Source organism: Notechis scutatus, chromosome 15, assembly GCF_049901735.1.
Source record: "Notechis scutatus isolate UNSWTSFEM ecotype Mainland chromosome 15, rNotScu1.2, whole genome shotgun sequence".
NCBI classification, from domain to species: domain Eukaryota; kingdom Metazoa; phylum Chordata; class Lepidosauria; order Squamata; family Elapidae; genus Notechis; species Notechis scutatus.
This window is the reverse complement of record NC_142023.1, coordinates 5,846,801-5,872,333: the sequence shown is the minus strand read 5'-3', so window position 1 is coordinate 5,872,333 and position 25,533 is coordinate 5,846,801. Positions and strand designations below refer to the sequence as shown.

General features: G+C 42.5%; 1 protein-coding gene across 5 annotated transcripts in view; it reads right to left on the bottom strand.

The window, feature by feature from the left end:
- Window positions 1-24,901, bottom strand: part of TNC (tenascin C) — a 55,228-nt gene extending 30,327 nt beyond the window's left edge. For all 5 annotated transcript variants that reach the window (XM_026686542.2, XM_087944160.1, XM_087944161.1 and 2 more), the window contains exons 1-9: window positions 24,625-24,901; window positions 8,572-9,144; window positions 5,294-6,886; window positions 4,715-4,978; window positions 3,904-4,019; window positions 3,663-3,819; window positions 2,980-3,249; window positions 1,657-1,842; window positions 99-188 (exon numbers count right to left, since the gene is read on the bottom strand). In XM_026686542.2, coding sequence (XP_026542327.2) covers window positions 99-188; window positions 1,657-1,842; window positions 2,980-3,249; window positions 3,663-3,819; window positions 3,904-4,019; window positions 4,715-4,978; window positions 5,294-6,886; window positions 8,572-9,034 — 3,139 coding nt within the window. In that variant the 5' untranslated portion in view covers window positions 9,035-9,144; window positions 24,625-24,901. The remainder of the gene's footprint in view (window positions 1-98; window positions 189-1,656; window positions 1,843-2,979; window positions 3,250-3,662; window positions 3,820-3,903; window positions 4,020-4,714; window positions 4,979-5,293; window positions 6,887-8,571; window positions 9,145-24,624) is intronic.
- Window positions 24,902-25,533: the final 632 nt, after the last annotated feature.

Below are 25,533 nucleotides of genomic sequence, written 5' to 3'. Positions count from 1 at the left end.
TCTTGCTAAACTAGGGTTCAATAAATTGTCCTAAGCCTCCAGATCCTTCATAGAAGTTTTCTTTCTTCCTCTCCACCTAATAAATGAATATTTCTTACCGGTTCCAGCATTGATGGTGGAAGGAAAACTTTCTTTGTCCTCTTTCACTGAAGTTACTCCAATGCCGTATTCTGTTCCCGGTCTCAGGCCTTAAAAGAATAGGTAATTATTTATATTGCTTCTAATAAACAGTTTTTTTCCTTCCCCAAAGTATTATCAGTTAAGTGAGTTCCAGTAGCAAAAATGTCATTATTTATGTTTATTGAATTTATATTGCCGCCCATGGCGACTCGAGGTGGCTTACAGAATATAAAAACCACATTTAAAACAATCAAAAGGAACAAATAGAATCCAATAAATGAATATAGACTTGGGAAATCATTCCCTCAAAATGGAGAAGACCCTATATTACACAGGTAATCCTCTACTTACGATCGCAATTGAGCTCGACATTTTCGTTGCTAAGGGAAACATTTTCTAAGCGAATTTTGCCACATTTGACAATCTGTGGTGCCCTAGTTGCTAAGATCACTGCAGTTGTTGTTCATTGTGCTGTCCAGACAGTTTAGAGTTAATGGGATTTGGGATAGTTAGTTAGGAGTTGTGAGCTGTCCCCTTAAGGGAATGCATCATGGTAAATGTAGTTAAGGAATCCTGGGAAATGTAGTCCATGTCATGTGGCCACATCTGTAATCCTGATTGGTCACTAAATTGACCCTTGTTGGGTTGGGGGAGGCTCCCTCACTCTTGCCTGAACACAGCCTCATGGTGGCAGCTCTACCCTCTGCCTCTGTGACTATGGGATAGAAAGATTAATATCATTTACACTACGATTTCAACTATGCAAAGAATTGGACATTAGATGCATCTCGACATAACTGTGAGTCACCTTGAGGATACCTAATATAATCCAATAAAAGAAACTTTGTATGGAAGAATTTGTGGAGTTATTCTATCTGTCTTTCATAAGACTGAATATTCATCACACGGTCGTTAAGTGAACCTGGCTTCCCCATTGACTTGATCCTGTAACCTTGGGATATTGCAATCGTCACAAATATGAGTCAGTTGCCAAGCATCTGAATTTTGATCAGGTGACCGTGGGAAGACTGCAATGGTCATAAGCAGGAAAAATGGCCATAAGTCCCCTTTTTTTAATGCCATTGTAATTTTGAATGGTCAAATAAACGAACTGTCATAAATTGAGGACCACCTGTAGATGGCGAATGAATGCTTGTTGCCAAAAGAAAGGGATACATTCCTTTTGATCTCATTGTATGGACTGGTTGGTCAAGGAACATTCTACCGTGTGATGAAATTGCCTGCCTTCAAAATCAGAGGTCACCAACCTTTCGGACCTCAGAGACCACTAGATTCATAATTTTAAATCCTGCAGACCACTAATATGATCTGCCTAATGACCATGGTATGTGTAGTTTGAGGACAATTTAGTGCAATATAAAAAATGCAAATAATTTTTTCTGTGGACCAACAAACATTTCTCGCAAACCACCAGTGGTCCACAGGCCACCAGTTGGTGACCACAGCTCTAAATCATGAATGAATTTAGGTTGACATCTATTGAGCGATAGCTTCAGGGACTTCCTGAAGTCCTACCAGAGAGTGTAACTTTGGAGGTGGCCTGATTGCTTCTGGGCACCGTGACCTCAGCGTGGTCTCCACCAGAGAGAGGGGCGTATTTGATCCTGTAGACATCTGGCATGGCTCGACTGTTTTCCCACTCCAGCGTGATAGTGCGGTCCGTCTGAGAAACGTGTCTCAGATTTTGGGGAGCATCCAGATCTGGGAAGAAAGAGAGAGAAGGAAATCTAACGTTCTCCGTTAAACATCAGGAACACAGATGAGTATGTGTCAGCCCCAAACCATGAAACAAACTCCACAGGAAAGCTAAAGTTACTTTTCTTGAAGCTGGCTAGGATAACAGAATCTTGCAAGTCTAATTATGCTTCTCATAGTTCAATGGATCAGAGAGGGCTCTGCCTCAGCTTCTTCTGAACATTATCTGGATGTGAGAGGGATCTTGGAGTCTTAGTGGACAACCAATCAAATATGAGCCAGCAGTGTGCAGCAGCAGCTAAAAAAGCCAATGCATTCCTAAATTACATTAACAGAGGGATTCAATGAAGATCATGTGAGATACTAATACCACTCTATAAAGCCTTAGTAAGACACCTAGAATACTGCATCCAGTTTTGGTCACCACATTGTAAAAAGATGTTGGGACTCTAGAAAGAGTGCAGAGAAGAGCAACCAGGAGGATGAGGGAACCTAGAGGCTGAAAGATACAATGAACAATTGCAAGTATTCAGCATGGCTAGTCTAGTGAAGAGAAGGACCAGGGGAGACATGACTTAGAATGAATCTCAATGTGTCAGAAAATGTCTATGGAGATTCTTAGTTATCCAGGTCATGGTTGTCCCAAAGGTGCTTCTTCAAGAGGCAACTGGACTTTCTGGTTTTTCTTTGAACATGTTTCGCTTCTTATCCAAGAAGCTTCTTTAGCTCTGAGCTCTGAGCTCAGTGGGTCAGGTTTCCAGATTTTTAATAGTCAGCTTCATAAATCACCAACATGGTTCTTCAAAGTCTGAAAGCTAGGGAACACATAGAATAGAATAGAATAGAATAGAATAGAATAGAATAGAATAGAATAGGAATAGAATAGAATAGAATAGAATAGAATAGAATAGAATAGAATATAGGAATGGAATAGAATAGAATAGAATAGAATAGAATAGAATAGAATAGAATATCGGAATAGAATAGAATATAGGAATAGAATGGAATAGAAATTGGAATAGAATAGAATAGAATTCTTTATTGGCCAAGTGTGATTGGACGTACAAGGAATTTGTCTTGGTGCACATTAGAAAGATACTAAAAAACAAAGCCAACCACCCCCCAACCCAACCCAGTTCATACCTGTGACAAAATTTTCAGTGATGGGGTCACTTGCCATGAGTCCACGCCGAGACACAAGGATCACCTCATATTCCGTGTGTGGCTTGAGATTTCCAATGGAATACTGGCTTTCGTCTTCAGAGAGGTCAATGGAGGTGCGGTCTCCTGGGGTATCCTTGGGCCCATAAATCAACTCAAGTCCGTCAATCTCAGCTAAGGGCCTGAACCATGTTATGAGGACGGTAGTGTCGGTAACATCCTTCGCTTCAATCTGGCTGGGGGCATCCAGTTCTTGGGAGGAAAAAAAAACAACAAGACAAGGCAAAGATATGACGAACCCGACGAATCCTGGCTGACCAGTAGAGAAAATTTTGACTGGCCTCACCCACCTGCCCCTGCACTTACCTCTCACCTCTCTTGTATTCTGCTGTTTATTAGCTCAGCTGGTTCACAAAGCAAAGTGGATTGCCGTACCTCAGCTGAGCTAACAAAACAGCACAGCTCACCAGGAAAGGGCTGTCCCTGAGCCCTGCACACATGCCATTCACACGTTTGGCATGCGTGCACGATAGGCGCGCCTGCACAGCTCACCAGCCTTGATTCAGAGGGCGGAGTTTGATCACTGCTCATGCGCATGCGAAGCAACCTCCGAACCAGTAGGAAACTTTTTTCGAAACACACTGCTGACCATAACAGCTACTTACTTGTGGTCACGATTCTCGACACAGCAGGTCCTCTGGTCTGATTCTTCACGACAACCAGAGATACATTGTACTGTTGTCCTGGGGCAAGACCTTGTTGTAGGTAGGTGGTTTGAGGGCTTTTCAGACTGCTTCGGATGGCCCCATTCTCTTCCTCTTTCTGCAACGCAAAGCATCGAAATGAGAAAATAGGAAGGTAGCCAGAAAAGGAAAGCGGGATATCCCAAGGCAGAATCCTTCTTACCATGCTTCTAAAGATAATCTCCCACCCATGGAAAGGGAAATTAAAGGCATCCCATTCAACATCCACGGAAGTCTCTTTAACAGATTTGAACTTCAAGCCATCGGGGGCAGGCAAGTCTGAAAACCAGAAGCAGAAGGAAAGGTGACTATTGCAGCACTGATCCAAATGATTTTTTAAATATCTTCACCCTTTCGTATGTCTAGTTTAATGAAAAGAACGAGTGGGGATGACATGAGAGCACTCTTCCAATATTTGAGGAGCCACCACAAAGAAGTGGGGGTCAAGCTATTCTCCAAAGTATCAGAAGGTAGAAAAAAGAAGCAATGGATGGAACCTAATCAAGGAGAGAAGCAACCTAGAACTGAGGAGGAATTTTCTGACAGTGAAAACAATTAACCAGTGAAACGTCTTGCCTTCAGAAGCTGTGGGTGTTCCAACACTTGGAGGTCTTTAAGAAGAGACTGGACAACCATTTATCTGAAATGGTATGAGGTCAACTGCTTGAGCAGGGTGTTTGACTAGAAGACCTCCAAGTCTCTTCCAATTCTGTTATTCTGTTATAATTGTGGTCATTTTGTAAATCATGGTTACATTAAATAGGGTGAAGATCACATTATGAACCACTCCCAAAATCTGGAGATAGTTTAAGCCTAGCTTGTGTTGGATGTCAATTTTTGAGCTGCTCAATCTCTTCTATCACCAGTTACTTCGATCAACACAAAACTTACAGGCTAACTAATGTAGCATGGTTTTCCATAATTATACCTAATTTAACAGCATAGATTACTCACTTGGCCTTTAAAGTACTTACAAGTAGCAATTCGGGCATTAATTGGGATGCTTTTTTTGTTCCTTAGGATGGCAAAAACACGGATGAAATATTCCACACCAGGTTCCAGCTCCCGGATGGTGGCTGATGTTTTGTTTCCAGGTACCCGGAACTGAAATTCTAAGCCATCAATGCTGGTTGGAATGTAGCTGATGAGATATTCATTGACAACATTTTCATTCGCCCATTCCAAGTTAATGGTTTTATCTGTCACTTCGGTCACCATCAAATTCTTCGGAGGAGATACTGTCATGAAGATTTAAAGAAGAAGAAGAAAAAGTCATCCAAGAAGTCCAAGAAGCAAAGGAACTTGTCTTTGTAGAACCAAAACCCAACTTATGAAAGACTGACCTACAGACCCAGGAAAATATTTTGGAATCTACCAATTGGAGCTATAAATGTAGAGTTATCAGCCCTCTTATCCCCAAGGTGATGTATTTGTCTATGAGTGCCATTATTCTCAAAATGGTATGAATGTGTTGGATGAAGATTATAGGAACTGCACAAGGGATTTGCCTCTAGATTCTCCATGTGTCCCTTCTGTGATTTGGTAGAACTTACCATCTGAACAGTCGGCACCTATGAAGCCTTCTTCACAGACACATCGCCCGGCTACACAACGACCAAGATCATTGCAGTTGTTGGGGCAGGACTGTCCAGCACAAGCAGGGCCTTCATATCCTTCATCACATAGACACACGCCATCAATGCACTGTCCTCTGTTGTTGCAGTCATCGGGGCATTTCCGTTGGCCACAGTCTACACCGGTGAAGCCCTCGTCACAGACACATTGTCCATTCAGACAATGGCCTTGGTTGTTGCAGTTGTTGATGCAAGCTAGCTCCCCACAGTCCTCCCCAAGGAAGCCTTCGTTGCATTCACAGACGCCGTTGACACAACGTCCATGACGGTTGCAGTCCTGGGGACAGGTCAGTTCTGAGCAGTCTTCAGCAGTGTACCCTTCATCACATATGCATTGCCCATCAATGCAGCGTCCGTGGTCATTGCAGTCATTGGGGCACCGCAGTTCATTGCAATCAAGCCCAGTGAAAGCTTCTTCACATATACACTGGCCATCCACACATTTCCCTCGCTTGTGGCAATCGTTGGGACACCTGCGCTGGCTGCAGTCCTCACCCGCAAAGCCCTCATCGCATACACACTGCCCTTTGATGCACTGGCCGCGATTGTGGCAGTCATGAAGGCATCTCAGATCCCCACAATCCTCCCCCATGTAATCCTCATCACACTGACATTTCCCACCAACACACTGGCCATGGTTGTTGCAATCCTTGGGGCATCTTAGTTCACGACAATCCTCCCCCATGAAGGCTTCATCACACACACACTGGCCATTCACACACTGGCCCCGGTTGTGGCAGTCATTGAGACACCTCACCTCCCCACAGTCTGGCCCCAAGAAGCCTTCATTGCACACACACTCCCCATTGACGCAGTGTCCCTGTTTGTGACAGTCATTGGGACACCTCCGTAGAGAACAATCATCTCCAATGAATCCTTCATCGCACACGCACACCCCATTCTCACAGTGACCATTGTGATGACAATCATTTGGACAGGCCAGGTCTCCACAGTCCTCACCAGTGAACCCAGTTTCGCAGTAGCAGGTGCCGTTGATGCAACGACCCCGGTCATAGCAATCGTTGGGGCAAATGAGCTCACTGCAGTCTTCACCCGTGTATCCTTCATCACACACACACTCCTCTTCCACACAGTGCCCCCGATTATTGCAGTTGTTAAGGCAAAGGGACTTGCTGCAGTCCACCCCAGTGAAACCTTCCATGCAGATGCATTGTCCATTCACACAATTGCCATACTCACTGCAGGGCACCAAGCAGACCTCAAAGCTGCAGTCATCCCCAGCGTAACCATCGAAGCACACACATTTCCCATCCACACATTTGCCTTGATCATTGCAGTCCCCCGGACAGGCCAGCTCTCCACAATCATAGCCGGTGTAACCATAATCACAAATACACTGGCCATTGATGCACTGGCCTCTCTCGTTGCAGTTCTGTGGGCATTCTGGTTCAGAGCAATTTGGTCCTTTCCATCCCTGTTCGCAGATGCAACCACAAACATCATTGCTGTAGTTTCCTCGTCCACTGCAGTAGGGAGTAGCCTCAATGGTACCTGTCCAAATAAAATGGCACTTTGACTTATGTACCGCTTCACAGTGCTTTGCAGCCCTCTCTGGTTTACAGAGTCAGCCTATTGCCCCAACAATCTGGGTCCTCATTTTACTGACCTGGGAAGGATGGAAGGCTGAGTCAACCTTGAGCTAGTGAGAATTGAACTACTGGCAACCACTGTGCCACCATGACAAGAAAGGAAAGGGAGGAAGGAAGGAAGGAAGGAAGGAAGGAAGGAAGGAAGGAAGGAAGGAAGGAAGGAAGGAAGGACAGAGCCAGCATATTGCCCCCCAACAGTCTGGATCCTCATTTTACTGATCTCAGAAGGATGGAAGGCTGAGTAAACCTTGAGCTGGTGCTTCAACAACCCTCTAAAAGGATGCAAATGACCAGCTGCCTGCAAGGAATATAAATCCTTCCATTCCCCACTATCCTCTTGGAGCTGAAGAAGCTTCTTGGATGAGAAATGAAACATGTTCAAAGAAAGAAAAGAAAAGAAAACAAGAAAGCCCAGTTGCCTCCTGAAAAAGCACCTTTGGGACATGGTTCTGAATGCCAATCAGGAACCCCCAAGCCAACACCTGTAGCACTGTCCAGGGTCCTGAAATGGTGTGTTCTAGACCTGCCTTGCTTTTTTTTTTTTTTTTTAAATGTCTTTTGCCTTATGGGGACAATCAAATCCTTGATGAACAAGGCAACCTATAAGAGATGATTGGTCAACAGGCCACACATATAAGATCTCTGTGGTTCTTGGTCAAGAAATCAAGGAAACCTTTTGGCATCTCGGTAAGAAATGCGGAGCTGAACATAATGATACGAGAGAAGAGGAAAAACGCCCCGTTCTACAATCTTTTGCTGAGAAATCTTACTGGGGAACTTGGGGGAAGAAATAGGAAATACAGAATATCGAGTAATAAGCATATTTAATTTATTTTACTTCTGTTCTAACCTTTTAAGAAGTTCACCATGCCTCTCTAATGATGTTATCACATCACTGTAGTAGTTGGGTTTGCCCTTCTAAAACTTTAATAATCAAGTGTAGTTCTCAGGTTATAAGCTAAACAACATATTCATTTTATTGTATGCACTTACATTTGGATAATATAGTTCAGAATGATTGCCTCGGTGCCTTTTGTTGCTATATATCTAGCAGTGAACACACACACACACACACACACACACAAACACATGTGTGTGTGTATGTGCACAGCAACCTAGTTTTGAATACCTTCAAGAAGCAAAATTGTTGATGCCTTTTAAATTTATTGATTTATTTCTCATCTTTGAAAGTAATGAAGGGAGGGGATTTAAATATAAACGGGAGATGAACAAAATGTGGTCTACCACAAAAGTTCAAAGCAGAAATATTTGGGAATTCTAGTTCTTCTATTTCTTTGTTTGGGAATTCTAGTTCTTCCAGTTTTTGTTTGGGAATTCTGGTTCTTCTGTTTCTGTTTGGGAATTCTAGTTCTTTTATTTTTTTGTTTGGGAATTCTAGTTCTTCCGGTTTTTGTTTGGGAATTCTAGTTCTGTTTCTTTGGGAATTCTAGTTCTTTTATTTTATCTTTTATTGGGAATTCTAGTTCTTTTTTTTTGGGAATTCTAGTTCTTCTATTTCTTTGTTTGGGAATTCTAGTGCTTCTCTTTTATTCTATTCCACCTTGCATCTGGGTTCCCCTAACTTACCTTTCACCGTTTGAGGACTGGAACAGCACCCTGACCCACTTCCACACTGTTGCTGCAGAGAAGATACCAGCTCTTCCAATTCTTCAAGTCGGCTTAGTAGCTCCTTGATATCTGGGGCCGCCGCACAACCACAAGCCCGTCGTGGGATATTGATGCGGTGCGTGAACACAATCTGATTGTCTTCATTCAGTGTGTGCTCCTGATAGTGTTTGCCTGGCTCGGACGGGACTTTGAATTCTGAGTCTCCACTGGGAGAATCCAAGTCTACAGAGCAAAGGGAGCCCACAGGGACATTGATGTTGTAGACGTGGTTGAAGACCACAGGTTGGTTATCCTCCGGCAGTGTCACATTGATTCCCGTTTCCCTCTTCTGCCGAATTATTCTCTTGATGAGTCCACCACTAGCATCTTGATGGAAGAGAAAGATGGCCACCGAGGCCACGACCCACGTGGAGAGGGCCATCCTCAGTTCCTCCGAAGCACTCTTTGTAGACAAAGGGCTGTTTTATGTTGCCAAGAAGAGACTCCACTCAGTTGCAACAGAGAGGTTCGGGCTTGCCTCTGCTTCTGGTCCTGCAAGAGTTAACATGAGATATAGACTCATTTAATTTGCTGTGAAATCAATACCACACAACCACTGGAATGACCTGCAGGAAAGGATCAGCACTTTGCAACACAACACAACACAAGCTCGGGGACTGTAACGAAAAGAGATGGAAGAAGGAAGGCGATACGTCAAGTCATCACCAGGACATCCAGCTGAAATCAGGACCATGATAGCAGATAAATTAGGGGCAAATGAATTGGCTGTCCAAAAGCTGAAAACTGAGCCTAAACTGAAGAAGGAAGTTGCCTCCCATGCCAGCTTCGGCACAGTACAGAAATTGGCACCTAGTAAAATAAATGTTTCCTCTTTTATGAGACAGTTCCTAGTTCGTTCCTACAGCAAATAAAGTTTTTTGTATTGTGATTTTACAAGAATGGATTGGTTTTTATTTTTTGAGACACAAATAAAGTGTGGATGCACACAGAGAGAGGCAATCCTGAAATAAAATGAGTGATAAAATTCCACACTCTACTGGCAGATATTTTCCCCCTTCCTCATTCAGATAATCTCTCTCTTCTTGCAATTTCCAGGAACCTTCCCAAAACAAGGGCTCCAGACGGCTCTTATTTTAAATAAAAACCTGTAGATTGAAAACAGCAGGTCCTCACTGAAGTAAAAGAAGAAAGAGCTTGTTCTAAAAATGGAACTCGAGCTGAGGAAATAGGCCACTGGAAACGGCTCCTGGAAAGTAAGAGAGAGATGACTTTTTAATTTAAATTTATTCCTCCTGCTCTCGCTGGCTGCTCTTTGAAAACTCAGCATGGGGTGCTGAACTTTTTCAGAATGTGTCCTTCAATCGGTGCTCATTGAAGGAAGGAGATCTTCAACTCAACTGCTTCTCTTTGTGATCTTCTCAACCCAGGAATGTTCAATTTTCTCACACTGAGAGCACATGTCTCATCAGGCTGAGATGAATGGTTAAAGCAACTATTCCAAGAGTTATTCAAAAGAGTTCAAGACAGAGAACCTCGCTTGTCTCCAACAATTTTATAGCTGTGTCTTGGTCCTTCTCATCCCAACCTATCTTCTATGGCATAACCTGAGTATTTGTGATTCTCAATAAACCCCGTAATCATTCGCTCTTATTTATCTGCTAACTGGAACCCCAGAGTTTACCCACAACCATCTACATCAGAATAACAGAGTTGGACGGGACCTTGGAGGTCTTCTAACCCAACCCATTGCTCAAGTAGGAGACCCCATAGCATTCTGGACAAATGGTGTCCAATCTCTTTTTGGAAAACTCTAGTAATGGAGCACCCACAATTTCTGAAGGCAAGTTGTTCCACTGATTGATTGTTCTCACCATCAGGAAATTTCTCCTTAGTTCTAGGTTGGATGTCTCTTTGATAAGTTTCCATCCGTTACTTCTTGTCCTTCTTTCTGTGCTTTGGAGAATATGTTGACCCTTTTCTCTTTGTGATAGCCCCACAGATACTGGAAAACTGCTATCATGTTAACCTTATTCCTTCTCTTTGTTAGACTGGACATGCCTACTTCCCTCAATTGTTCATCATGCTATTTAATCTCCAAACCCTTTTATCATCTTTGTTGCTTTATTGGAAGACTATCATGTCACCAGAGGTGGGTATTCAGCAGGTTCTGACCAGTTCTGGAGGACCGGTGGCGGAAATTTTGAGTAGCTCGGAGAACCAGCAAACACCACCTCTGACTGGCCCCGCCCCCATCTATTCTCCATCTCCCAAATCCCAGATGATTGGCTGGGTCTTCTTTGGTTGCCCTGCACAGGAGAACAGAACTGGAAAGCAGGTTAGTGGGGTGGAGAGGGAATGGGGATTTTGCAGTAACCTTCCCCCAGGAGTGGGGAAGGAATGGGGATTTTGCAGTATCCTTCCCCTGCCACGCCCAGCAAGCCACGCCCTTCAAGCCATGCCCACAGAACCGGTAGTAAAAACATTTGAATCCCACCCACTGTGTGTCACCCTTAGTTCTTCTCTGTCACCTGAAAGAGTATCTTTTGTTCACCCTACTAACTTTGCCCATGGCTTAAGATGGAGATTCAAATCAGCATTCGTAACACCATGACACGGTGTGCAAGTTTCCCATGGTCTCCAACCCCAACTCAGTTTCTTTAGGGAAGACATATGTCTTGCTGGCAAATATCAATGGCTTCGAAAACTTTAGGATTTTGGAAAGTCCTACTGCCAAGTTACACATAGTTGGGAGCTCGTTCCCCCCTCCCACCCTTTTTGTTTGCAATGACTTCATACTGGATTGGGCCAACACGGTTAGACCCTCTGTTTCATACTTACAGAGCTTGTAATTCTTTCATTCCCTCTCCTCCCTCAAATAAATCAGAGCCATGAATGCAAAATTTAAACATAAGGCTGCTGTTCATTTCCAGGATCTTTCAGAGTTTTGCCAAAAATACTCCAGCTTTAATTCAGAATAGCCCTTTCTGGAAAAGATTTCTTTTCTTTTTTTTAAAAAAAAATCTATTAAACCTTCTTTGTTATTGAATGGCTGCTCTACTGTATAAAACTCACACGGCTTCTTTGCAGAGTCAATAGAGAGCCTGTCTGCTGTTTGTTGCTCATGGAACAGAAGTGGGGGAAAAAAAACTCTCCACTAATGAGAGATAGAAAGTCTATATTTGGCCATGCTGAAAATGGGGAAACGAGATGGATATAGGCCAGTGATATTGTCAAGCTAGCAGGATTTGATATGATACGTTTTGAAAAGAAGAGAGTAAGCAGTGTGATTGGGGTCCCTTAGTACTTGGAGATTCCCCACCCCCCCCGCCCATCCTCTCCAAGTCACGGGATGGTCCTAAAATAGTTATCAGGGCTTGATTAAAAGGATGTCAGGAAGCATCAATAAAAGGGGTACAGAGAAACAGGTTGCACGATTGCTCCTTGCTTGACACTAACCAGTAAATTAATCAAATAGGCAGGGTTTGTATAATGTTCTAAGAGAAGGAGAAGGAGGGAAAGATAGACAATGAAGAGAAGGAAGAAGAAGGGAAGGGGAAGATAGAATGAGGAGAAGGAGAAGGAAGAAGAGGGAAAAGAGAAGGGAAGGTAGACAATGAGGAGAAGGAAGAAAAAGAAAAAGAGAAGGAGGAGAAGATAGGCAATGAGGAGAAGGAGAAGGAAGAAGAAGAAGGGAAGGAGAACATAGTAGACAATGAGGAGAAGGAGAAGGAAGAAGAGGGAAAGAGAGGGAAGGGGAAGACAGACAATGAGGAGAAGGAAGAAAAAGAAAAGGAGAAGGAGAAGAAGATAGTCAATGAGGAGAAGGAGAAGGAAGAAGAGGGGAAGGAGAAGATAGACAATGAGGAGAAGGAAGAAAAAGAAAAGGAGAAGGAGAAGAAGATAGTCAATGAAGAAAAGAGGGAGATAGAATGAGGAGAAGGAAGAAAGGAGGGAGAAGGGGAAGGGGAAGGTAATGAAGAAAAGGAGAAGGAAGAAAAGGAGAAGGGGAAGGGGAAGGAAGAGAAGATGGACAATGAGGAAGAGGAGAAGGAGATGATAGATAAGTTAACTGTATCACAGGCACACAGAAACAAGTTGCACAACCCCGCCTTGCTTAGCACTAAATCATAAATTAATCAAACAAGCTAGATTTGCACAAAGCATTAAAAGAAAGAGAAGGAAGAGAAGGAAAAGATAGACAACAAGGAGAAGGAGAAAATAGAGAAGGAGGAGAAGTCCCCAAACATAACATTAATCTATTTGCTCATCGTTATTAACCTACAAATAAATAAAAACTAGGGGACCGAAGTGGTAATATGGACAATATCGGTTCAGCTTATAATTGGAAAGGAGGGCATTTCATATAAAACACCATCTTTTTGCCTTCATTACAACTGGCTATCCGACTGGTTTAGCATCATCTCTTTTCTCCAGCTTCCTGGTTTCCATCTGTCACTAGGCCTGGTGGATTCATTCTCGAACCTCGATCGGTGTTTCTGCTGCTCATGGAAATCCACCCTCGTTCTACATTCTGGTTTCCTCTGAAAAAATAACTTAAGTGAAGGATCTTTTGGCAAAGTTCCCAGGCAGTGAAATCCTCCTTCACTTAATTGCAACTCAAGAGAATAATTAACACATTTTGGTATTCATTTAGAAGTGTTCAACAAGGAAATGGCATTGTACTGTCCAGTATTCAATGCAAAATAGAGTTGAGGAGAGCGGTTATAAATTAGTCTATTCCTCCCCAAGGAATCATCTGGCACCAGAAATGATTTTATTTTTTTTAAAGATAGCTACTGCATGAAATGTACTGCTTGCCCTCTTATAGGTCTTCAAAAGGTCTAAATAAATTTATCCTGAAGAGAATTTTTTTCCTCTGGCTAAATAATCCCCATCACTACCGCAACCTCCTGTTTCTTGCTCCTAACATATTTAAAATTTGAAGGAGAACTAAATTTCCCAGCTATCATGAGGCCACCGAGATGTTTCCTAAATGGCTTCATGTTAATGCTTCCCTCAGGCCTCACAGTTTGATGGCTGACTGACCTACTTCTGTCAGAGCTTGTGAAATCAAGCTCTTACCTTCCTTTTAAAGGAGGAATGGAAAGTCAGCCATTTGGTGGAGAAACGGAAAGGATTTATTTCCTTTCTATCCCACAAAATGAGAGAAACAGATCAGGGGTAAACTTTATCTAAGAGGTATCTCTCAGAAAGAGGAGGAAGGGAAGGAAGGGAAGGAAGAAGGGAAAGGAAGAGAAGGGAAGGAAAGGAAAGGAAAGGAAAAAGGGAAGGGAAGAGAAAGGAAGGGAAGGAAAGGAAGAAGGGAAGGGAAAGGAAGGGAAGGAAGGAAGGAAGAAGGGAAGGGAAGAGAAAGGAAGGGAAGGGAAAAGAAGGAAAGGAAAGGAAGAACGGAAGGGAAGGAAGAAGGGAAGGAAAGGAAAGGAAGAAGGGAAGGGAAGGGAAGGAAAGGGAAGGAAAGGGAAGGGAAGGAAGAAGGGAAGGGAAGAGAAAGGAAGGGAAGGAAAGGAAGAAGGGAAGGGAAAGGAAGGGAAAGGAAGGGAAGGAAAGGAAGAAGAGAAGGGAAGAGAAAGGAAGGGAAGGGAAAAGAAGGAAAGGAAAGGAAGAACGGAAGGGAAGGAAGAAGGGAAGGAAAGGAAAGGAAGAAGGGAAGGGAAGGAAAGGAAAGGGAAGAAAAGGAAAGGAAAGGAAGAAGGGAAGGGAAGGGAAGGAAAAAAGGAAAGGGAAGGAAAGGAAGAAGGGAAAGAAAAAAGGAAAGGAATGGAATATCCCAGATTATTGGGGGCAATATGCTGACTCTGTGCACCGCTTAGAGGGGGATGCAAAGCACTGTGAAGCTGTATATAAGTCTAAGCGCTATAGCGCTAGTATAGTGCATGCTTTTAGCAATCTTCTCTCAGAATCCCCCTTCTTCTTAAAAATGAAGCAGAAAAAACAACTAAGTTGGAAGGAACCAAACCAAGCTGGGACTTTGTAAGCCCTGCCAATTAACATCTGTGGAACCAGATTGAGTAGATTAAGAAATCCGATGATGCAAAAAATAGGTTTTGGGCCAACCTATGGATCAAAACCCAACTACTTCAACAGCAGAAGTCAGGTCCCCCCAGGGCTGTGGAATTAACGTTTCGGTTCTTACTCAGCATCAAATATTTTATTTTATTTTCTTTTGCCTCTTTCGGTTTGTCCATTGGCAAGCTGGAACGGATTCAGAAAAGCACTCTAGATATGAGTCTCTCTCTCCAGCCAAGGAATGTAGTGAAAGGATGTGTTGCCGAGTCATATTTTAAAAAGGTTGTGAGTAAAAATGAGTGGGAAGGAAAACAAGCCATTCTGCAGGCCATGATGAAGACAAGACACCATGGCTGAACATCTAAAGATCTTTCTAAGGGGTTCTTCAACTTTCTCCACCTATTCACAGGGAGCTGGACTAGAAGACCTCTGAGGTCCCTTCCAGCTCTATTCTGATTGATTGATTGATTGAATGAATTGATTGAATTGAATGAATTGATTGAATGAATTGATCGAACGAATGAATGAATGAATTGAATGAGTGAATGATTGAATGAATTGATTGAATTAATGAATGACAATTTTTCAGGAATGGGACTCTGCTGCTCCTCAACTTATGACCACCATTGAGCCTTCAATTTTGGTTATTGTGAGACATTCGCTAAGTATGTTTTGTCCCCTTTTACAACCTTCCTTGCCACCATCATTGAGTGAATCACTGCAGGCTGTTAAGCAAGTAGCACGGTTGTGAAGTGAATTTGGCTTCCCCTGTTGACTCTGCTTGTCAGAAGGTTGCAAAAGGGGACATTGCAACCATCATAAACAGGAAGCATCGGAATTTTGATCATGTGTCCACGGGGGACACTGCGATGGTCGTAAGTGTGAAAGACGGTCATGAGTCTCTTTTTTCAGTGACGTTGTAGCTTCGAACGGTCACTGAATTGTAGGTTGAGTACTGTACCTCTACTGTACTGTACTTGAGTACTACCTCTACCTCTACTGTAACAGTAGTGCACTTTCTTCGAACATAGAATAATAGGGCTGAAAATGACCTTGGAGGTCTTCTAGTCCAACCCCTTATTCAGAGCAGGAGACCTTATATCATTCCAGACAAAGTCTCTTCTTAAAGTCAAGGTTGACTCAGCCTTCCATCCTTCCGAGGTGGGTAAAATGAGGACACAGATTGTTGGGGGCAGGAGGCTGACTCTGTAAAACCACTTAGAGAGGGCTGGAAAGCACTGTGAAGTGGTATAGAAGTCTAAGTGCTATTGCTATTGCTCTATCTATCTGCCTGCCTGCCTGCCTGCCTGCCTGCCTGCCTGCCTCTATCTATCTATCTATCTATCTATCTATCTATCTATCTATCTATCTATCTATCTATCATCTATCAATCTATCTATCTATCTATCTATCTATCTATCTATCTATCTATCTATCTATCTATCTATCTATCTATCTATCTATCTACCTATCTTCTCTCTCTCTCTCTCTCTCTCTCTCATCTATCACTTATCTATCTTTATCTATCTATCTATCTATCTATCTATCTATCTATCTATCTATCTATCTATCATCTATCTATCTATCTATCTATCTATCTATCTATCTATCTATCTATCTTTTTGTTTATCTATTCATCTCTCCACCTACTCATCTATCTATTGAAGCCATGGTGGCGCAGTGGTTAGAATGCAGTATTGCTGGCTAACTCTGCCCACTGCCAAGCAGTTCGATCCTGACCGGCTCAAGGTTGATTCAGCCTTCTATCCTTCCGAGGTGGGTAAAACGAGGACACAGATTGCTGGGGGCAAGAGACTGACTCTGTAGAACCACTTAGAGAAGGGGTGTAAAGTGCTGCGAAGTGGTATATAAGTCTAAGCACTATTTGCTTAGACCTAGCAGCCCTCAACGCATAAATAATTTGGTGGGGCTTTTTCAAATAATTTGGTGGGGCTAAATAAGTCCAGGGATGGAGCACCCACAACTTCCAGAGCTAAGATGCTCCCCTGTTTAATTCCTCTTTTGTTTTGTGTCCACTGTCAAACAGGTACCAAATCCATCCCAATTCTCTTGTCTCTCTCTCTCTCTCTCTCTAATCCACAGTTTGCATTTATCCCAGCATCTGACCTGTTTTACGGCACGGGTGAGTAGACCTAGCGGCCCTCAACGCATAAATAATTTAGTGGGGCTTTTTCAGAGGAAAAATAAATAAATAATTTGCAAAGCAATCCTTCTCTGAAACGTTACTCTTGATTTTTCCGGAATGTGAAATGACAAGAGCTTTTCCTGCACTAGAACATCTGGTTGATGTTTTGCACGCTACCTTGAAGAAGTATTTAGCAGCATTACAGTTGCAGCTTGGGTTACATATAGATGCTTCACAAAGGCATAGATGGGGACAGATATAGGATAGGCGGTGAAAATAAAATTTAAAAAAAAACAACCTACCAAATACAGTGACAGTGCTTAGCACTTGACAGTCAAATACATATATTTCCAGGGTCAACATTCTTACTGTCTAAGGTTATTTCTATACGTTGACCTAATGATGTGATAAGAAACCTGACCCAGATGTTACAGGCACACAGATTTTATCCTTCCCCCCAAAATGTGTTCAATGTAACTCATAAAAAAGGCACAATTCCAGTCACTTCCATGTTACAATGTTGCCTTTCTTCCTTCCTTCCTTCCTTCCTTCCTTCCTTCCTTCCTTCCTTCCTTCCTTCCTTCCTTCCTTCCTTCCTTCCTTCCTTCCCTCCTTCCTTCCTTTCTCTCCCCCTCCTTCTCTCATCTCTCCCTCCCACCCTAACTCTTTCTTTCTTTCTTTCTTTCTTTCTTTCTTTCTTTCTTTCTTTCTTTCTTTCTTTCTTTCTTTCTTTCTTTCTTTCTTTCTTTCTTTCTTTCTTTCTTTCTTTCTTTCTTTCTTTCTTTCTTTTTCTTTCTTGCAGCCAACAATGCCATCATAACTGTGTCCTGTCAATCTAACCTGACTTAACTGGCAAACATATATTTGCTAATAGCAATTGGCTACATTCAGATGATTTGAGATGAACTTTAGATCAAAACTTCATCAGGATATACTAGGAAGCTTTATCAAGGATAAAGTCAACTCTATGAATACAGGATATTTTTTTAAAAAAATTTGTTCCTAGTTGGATATTCTGTGTGGGTCTCTGTGTAATTTTTTTTTTTTTTTTAAAGAAAAGCAATGTAAGGTTTTCTAATGAAGGAAGGAACATTCCCATGAGAAAGAGGTGGAGTTCCTTCAGAATAGAATGTATATTTTAATTTTAATGAGGTGGGTGGGTGGGACTCTCCATAACTGCTTAGGGTACATCAAGTTTCCCTTCCATTTCTAACAAAATAAATTGGAGGTGGGGGGGGTTGGTTTTCCTTGTGCATCTACTCAACACTTCCTATTAGCCAGACAGACACCCCCTTGTCAAGGAAAGGAGCACCCCGCTCCCTATTTACATCATACTTGAGAAAGCGGGGTCAGATTCCCTGCTTCTTGGATGGATGCCCAGGTTTAATTTTTCCCACATGTGGAACAAATTCACCCTGTACAAGGAGTGTCTGAGAGGAAGAAAATGCAGCAGCCAGACTGAAAGTTTCCTTGAATATATTAAAAAGGGTCTTTCCTTCCCTCCCCCTCTCTCCTCTCACTCTCTCTCCTCTCTTTCCCTTCTCTCTCTTTCTCCTCTCTCTTTCTCCTCTCTTTCACTTCTCTCTCTCTCCTCTCTATCCTCTGTCTTTCTCTTCTCACTCTCTCTCTTCTCTCCTCTCTCTCTTCTCATTCTCTCTCCTCTCTTTCTCTCCTCTCTCTCCTCTCTCTCCTCTCTCTCTTCTCATTCTCTCTCCCCTCTTTCCCTTCTCTCTCTCTCTCTCTCTCCTCTTTCTTTCTCCCCCCACTCTCTCTTTCTCTCTTTTCTCTCTGTCTCTCCTGTTGGCAAGGGAAAACTTAAAGAGAAACTTAACGGGATTCTTTGCTTGCTCTGTCTGAACCCTTCTCAGCCTTCCCATCCTCAATTCACAGTGCTTTCCACTTGGGTTGTGAACTGCAAGAGGTAGTCATGGACAGAGACAGAGAAAGAGAGAGGGAGAGGGAGGGGGAGGGAGAGAGAGAGAGAGAGAGAAAATCCCCTCCTTAAGTGGAAGACAGAGAAAGAGAAATGTGGAATTTGCATGGCTAGGTTGAATCTTTTAACTCACTTTAAGGGATTAAGAAGCATGGTGAGCAGCCTGCCTTTGACTCAATGGCCACCTCTCTAGCTGTCTGCAGCCTTCTTGACTTCCCACATTTCTATCCCACCTCTATCCTCTTCTAGACTGAAAAGGGGTTGTGATCCAAGGGGACTGGAAGGTAGAAAGAGAGAGGAAATACAGATTCCAGTGGTGTGCACACCTCCCATGCTTTCATTCAATCCCAAGGAATGTCCTCTGGATGGAAACATTCCAGTAAGTGAAGCTATGGAGGCTAACCAATGATAGAAAGAACAGAAGAAAGCTATCCCAGTAGGGTTTGATTTCCCGGCATGAAAGCAAGATAAGTTCAAAACATGATCCCAAATCATTTGTCTAGCAGTATGGTTAATGAAGGAAATGAGGTCAAAAACAGAAAGGAACGTGGTTGTCTCAGGTCAATGTCCATGGAGATTCTCCATCATCCAGGTCATGGTTGTCCCCAAAGTGCTTTTTCAAAAGAGAACTGGACTTTCTTTGTTTTTCCTTGAGGACGTTTCGCTTCTCGTCCAAGAAGCTTCATGTCGGAACTGAGGAAGCTTCTTGGTCGAGAAGTGAAACATCTTCAAGGAAAAACGAAGAAAGTCCAGTTGCCTTTTTTAAAAAAAGCACCATTGGGATGTCCCAGGTCAAGAACAACCATGGAAGGCAGAATCGGTGTGTGTTATTTCCAAGTGGAAAGAGGGAAATCATGTCAAGGTAAGATCTTGTGGAGTTGGAGGTTCTCACTCACCATATGTTCCCACCATCCTCTGAAAACTCCACCTGTGTCTCCATCCACCCCACAAAGTCAATCTACTGTCAAGGGCTATAAGACAATGGAGCTGACATACTAAATGGCGCTTGATAGGCAATTCTTCATAGTATGGGTTTAGATCAGAGCTTGTATTCAGCTGGTTCTGACCAGTTCTGAAGAACCGGTAGCGGAAATTTTGAGTAGTTGGGAGAACCGGCCAATCCCACCTCTGACTGGCCCTACTAACCCCATCTCTTCTCTGCCTCCCATTGAGTCCCAGATGATCGGCTGGGTCTTCTTTGATTGCCCTGCCCAGGAGAACGGAGCTGGAAAGCAGGCTAGTGGGGTGAGAGGGAATGAAGATTTTGCAGTATATCCTTCCCCTGCCACGCCCACCAAGCCATGCCCACCAAGCCACGCCCACAGAACCGGTAGTAAAAAAAAATGGAATCTCACCACTGGTTTATATAATCTGTGTGATTGTCCACCTCCAATTATTTCTACCAGTCCAGCAAAATCTGATAGGGTTTGGCTGCCATCACTTAAGCAATGCCATCTGGCAGGACCCCAGAGGTGTATTTTCTCTGTTGCTCTTTGGAATAACATGCCCTGCATCCCTGAGATGTGGCTGGCCCATCCCTGTCTACCTTTTAACAGGCATTAAAGATCTGGCTCTTTCCCCAGGTAAGGAGTGGTCTGGTCCATTCAAATGATTTATTTCTGGCGTGTCATACCCTAATGTTTTCTTGTTTTATTTCTATTATTTGTTGACTGCATTTTTTGATAGAGTCAATTGCTGTTCATTGATAGGTTGCCCTGTGAGTCAAGGAGGCACCTATATAATGTAAATTGACTAACAAATAAAACAGAACCCTGGCAAATAAGAATAACTCCATCCACACTCCAAATATGGTAATCTACTTGATCTTGATGACTATAAGGAGAGGGCTGAAGAAAATCAACCCACTTCTCTCAGGTGAGTCCTAATTCTGGCTATACTTCCTTGTGCATATTCATCTCCAGAACTCTTGATAAGATCAGACTCTAACTTCTAGGCCTTCTCTTCTAATTTTTCTCCCAAGTCTTCAATCTTCCCAAGAACTTCGTGGAAGCTAGTTAACCACCATGCTAGTTAAAACTGTATAGGAAAGAACTTTTAAGTTGTAAAAGTTGTAAATTACAGTTTGTAATTCTGTAAATTCTGTATGCCAGATGTGATTGACCACTGGATGCCCTCCAAATATTATTGAAGTTTAACTTCTCCTTATAGGTTCGGGAGAAAGGCTGGGAGTTGTAGTTCTCAAATGTCAGAAGAGTCACGCATTCTTCATTGTGGTTCTAGACTGATCTTTTTCAGCCCTACCCAACCTAATACTACACAGTGCCAGTCCAAAAGGAAAGTATTTGTTAGATTATAGCATCCTGGGCTACATCTAGGTTTGCTTTATGTCCGTGCCCACCAAAACATGGATGGGGCAATGACATTAATCCTAATCTGCATTATGTTTTAATTTTCTGCAAATTTGTACCCACGCCGATGTGGGAGGATTAATCAAATGTGCATATTCATTCAACTTTGCCACTAAGTTCTTCAAAATGTGTCACACATGTATCTGTGATCCTAACTATTTGTTCATTAGATTTCTACTCCACCTTTATTTTGTATAACTCAAGATGGCATACACGGTACTCCCTCTCCTATTTTCCCAGCAACAGCTATATGAAATGGGCTGAAAGAGAGAATAAACTGTCCCCAAGTCTCCCAACTAGCTTTTGTTTAAGGAAGAACTAGAACTCTTAATCTCCTAGTTTCTAGAGGATCACAAGAAAAATCCCTATACTCGGTGTTTTGATGATCATATATGCCTAGACATCTTTCCCCTATGATTTGGCTGAGGTCAAACTAGGGTTACCTTAATGGATGACAGATGTAATACTTCTGTTCAACTTTTCTAAGAAATACAAGAGTCGCTTTCTTTCTGTGCTTATATTCTGCCACTGCTAATAATCTCGAGGGTATATTGAAACAAGATAATTCAAGACAACTCCCCCAATTCCTTCGTTGCACAGTAGGAAATTCAGGGAGGCATTTTCCCTAGTTGAAACAGAACCTTTCCGAGTCATTCAGTGGATCTGAGCGTACATCATAAATAAATTACTTCTTGCCAGCTTCAGACAAAGGGTTTTGGAAGACACGCCAGCAACTGTCTTCAAGGGAGAGAACAGGATTTAGTTGAAAAAGGAGGGATAGGAGAAAATAAGTAGCAAGCTCATTTCCCTCCACATTTCTTGATATAGTTTCTTGACAGTTCCAATCCTCACCTGCCTACTCCTATTTGGAGTTAGTTCTAAGTAAAATAAATTCAACAGAGATGCAGCTAAGTGTCTTTATAATTTTTTAATTGTTTATTCAGGCATTTTCAGGAAACATTGAAGAAAAGAGCGACATGTTTTATCTGTCCAGATTATATAGAGATAGGTAAGCCTCATGTTTCCAATCAGGAAGATTCAGGTAAGAACAAGGTGAGCTAACCTCTCACCTTCTTCTAATCTAATTCTAATAGACAAAACTCTTCCATCAGAAGGACTGATGGAACAGAAGGGCGATCAATGTTGAGAGTCCTTCAGACATTGGATTAAGTTATTTTTATTTTTGAAAAGGCAACTGGACTGATTTTTTTGAGGAAGAAGAAGAAGAAGAAGAAAGACCTTTTGCTTCCTTTCCTGGAAGTTTCATCCATTGTAATCACTTCTGATACAACGATGACCTGAGGATCTTCATAGACATTTGGCAGTATACTTTGGGATGAACATCCTTCAGATGTTGGGTTACCACACCCATCAGCCTTGACTATTGGCTGGGACCTCTAGAAGGATAGAGATTCTGAACTTAGTGTTCCTTTGGTTCCCTGAAAAGCAAAGAAGCCAAATCTCTCGATCTTATTCCCTGACATATTTGCAAGAACAGGTAACTGTCCGACTTTAGAGAGACAAAACCAGATGGCCTCTCCCAAAGTGGACGACACCCAGAATGGTTTAGCCATGGACATCCATTCTAAATACCCTCAAAACGATGCTATAGAACACTACACACCAGAACAACTAGATACAAGGACAGTTTTTCCCCGAACACCATCACTCTGCTAAACAAATAATTCCCTCAACACTTTTCAACTATTACAAAGTCTGCACTACTATTACTATTAATCTTCTCATCACTCCTTATCTCCCATCCCCTCCCACTTGACTGTTTCCTGGTATTTGTGATACATTTTTGAATGTTCAGTTGACTGAGTTTCATGTTTAATGAAAAAAGTATATAATTATATGACTGTAACTTTGTTATGACTGTAACTTTGTCGCTTGTATCCTTATGATTTATACTGACTGTTTCCTAGTATGATTTGATTGTTTATTGTACCCTATGACTATTATTAAGTGTTGTACCTGATGATTCTTGACTCTTGATGAATGTATCTTTTCTTTTATATACAATGAGACCATTTGCAACCAAGACAAATTCCTTGTGTGTCCAATCACACTTGGCCAATAAAGAATTCTCTTCTCTTCTCTTCTCTTCTCTTCTCTTCTCTTCTCTTCTCTTCTCCTCTCCTCTCCTCTCCTCTCCTCTCCACTCCACTCCACTCCACTCCACTCCACTCCACTCCACTCCACTCTACTCTATTCCTATATTATCCTATCTTCTATTCTATTCTATTTCACTCCAATATTTCTATTCTATTCTATTCTATTCTATTCTATTCTATTCTATTCTATTCTATTCTATTCTATTCTATTCTATTCTATTCTATTCTATTCTAAATTAAAGACTGAAGACAGCAAACATCAATCAAGAACAAGTCCTAGTGGATAAGGCTCTCATTGCAAAATATTGGACACTTTCATTGCAAAGCTGTACTGTGCAACGTTACATTTGAAGAAGTTTTTTGAACAAAAAAAATGGAAATGTTCTGCAGACACAATCCACCGTCTGCCACGAAAGCAGAAAACATATGTCTGGCGAGTTCAGAAGCCGAGCCAAATGCTTTCTTTCTTCCTTCAACTCATCTTCCCCAGCCTTGTCAGAGCCCACAGATAAACCATTCAACAACGAGAAGCATGGTTGGGGGCCAGATAAAGCACAGGAACGACACACTGCTAAGAGTGGACTGAAAGATTTGTTCTCTGTGCTGGTTAGATTTTTTGCTTTGGAAGGGGTGTGTGAGTGGGTGTGTGTGCATGTGTTTTCACTCTGTCCAAGGACTCATTTTTCTGGTTTTAATTGAAAAGAAAAAGAAAAAACAAAAAGGGAAAATGAAAGAGATGGGTTAAGCTGCCTCTTCTGATCTCTCCGCTTGCAAGGCAAGGTTTTTCTTCCATCCTGAAACTGATACCCATTCCAAGCCCGGGATGGAAAGAGGCTACCAAAACACAACTTTGCAAAAAAAAAAAAAAGCCATGTTCTGATTACACACCACCCACCCACCTCTCTGAAAAACAGAGAAAGTCACCTGAGTCAGAACAGCCGGATGGACTCATATCATCCCCTCTCTAACATCAGCATACTTCTTAGCGGCTTGCTTTCCTGTACAAATTTGCGTGGCTCGTTCAAACATCTAGAGCAGCAACCCAACAACCGAGGGCTAATCCCATCCAACATGACAAAACCAAACACAATCGGAGTGTGTGTGTGTGTGTGTAAATCGTGCCTCTGCCTGTCCCAGACAGAAAAACAGTATAACAGAGTTGGAAGGGATTTTGGAAATCTTCTAGTCCAATGTAGACTTGTACATCTCATCAAAGATGTAAAACCTGAATCACCATCATGCATGATTCCTGTTCTTCTTCCCACCCACCCACCAAAGAGGCATTTTTTTTACAATATTATCCCCACGTCCCACAGTCCTAAAACTCACCACGCTGTGGGATGAGTGGTTGGGTGGACGGATGAATGGATGGATGAGGGAGAGGTGGAGGGGAAAAGGAAGAAAGAAGAAGAGCCTTACCTCCTTCCCTTTTGATACGTTATTATTTCTTTCTCTTCTCACTCGGTCAGATCTCCATGGGATGTGAGGATTCTTGGTTGCTCCTGAAGTCAGCCGAGTTGTCTCCTCTTGTAGACGAGAAAGCAAGCAAGAAGAGTTTGAGAGCCACAGAAACTGCAGTGAAAGCTCCCACCTTCTGTTGGTTTCTGTAACCGAGGTCCTTCTTAGCTCATTTGCACTGTAACGGGATGCCTTGGAGACACAACCAGCCAGCAAATTAAAGGCACAGTTTCCCTCTGAAATTACACAGACACATTGCTTATATATATAGGGCCAGACACCCAAGGGGATTTGCGTGTAGTTTATGGCCAGAAGGAAAAAATTGACCACCTCCCCCTTTTTCCTCCCCCTCCCTCCTTCAGCATCAAGCCATGTGCGAATAGGAAATCACTCCAAGTTTGAAAGTGATTCGAGGAGGAGGAGAAATAATTCCCCCCAGAGTTTTTAGCAGTGGGTGTTCTCCAGACAACACCGCATGGTTTAAGTTTTGAATATTGATGTTCCTCCCCATTGAAGGGAGGCAGGATTTCTCCGTAGCAGGGATACAACAACACCTTCCAATCAACTCCGCTATCCACACGTGTGATGCATGTGTGGATTTTCTCTCTCCTCCACCCTACTCCCCCCCTCAGCTCCCCACATGTTTCTTTCCTTTATTCTACGGATGAAAAAATTCCACCCCATTTTCAGTCTCGTTCTACCTTTGTGGCAAGCCACATTTTCCTGGCGGCTAGTTGGGACATTGTGAAAAGAGATGTGGAATCAGGTTTTTTTTTTTTTCTTATTTGGAAATTATGTGACTGTTCTGGGGAAGATGTATGTTAAGGTCAAGACTAAATCTGTTAGGAGGAGGAGGAAGAAGAGGAATGG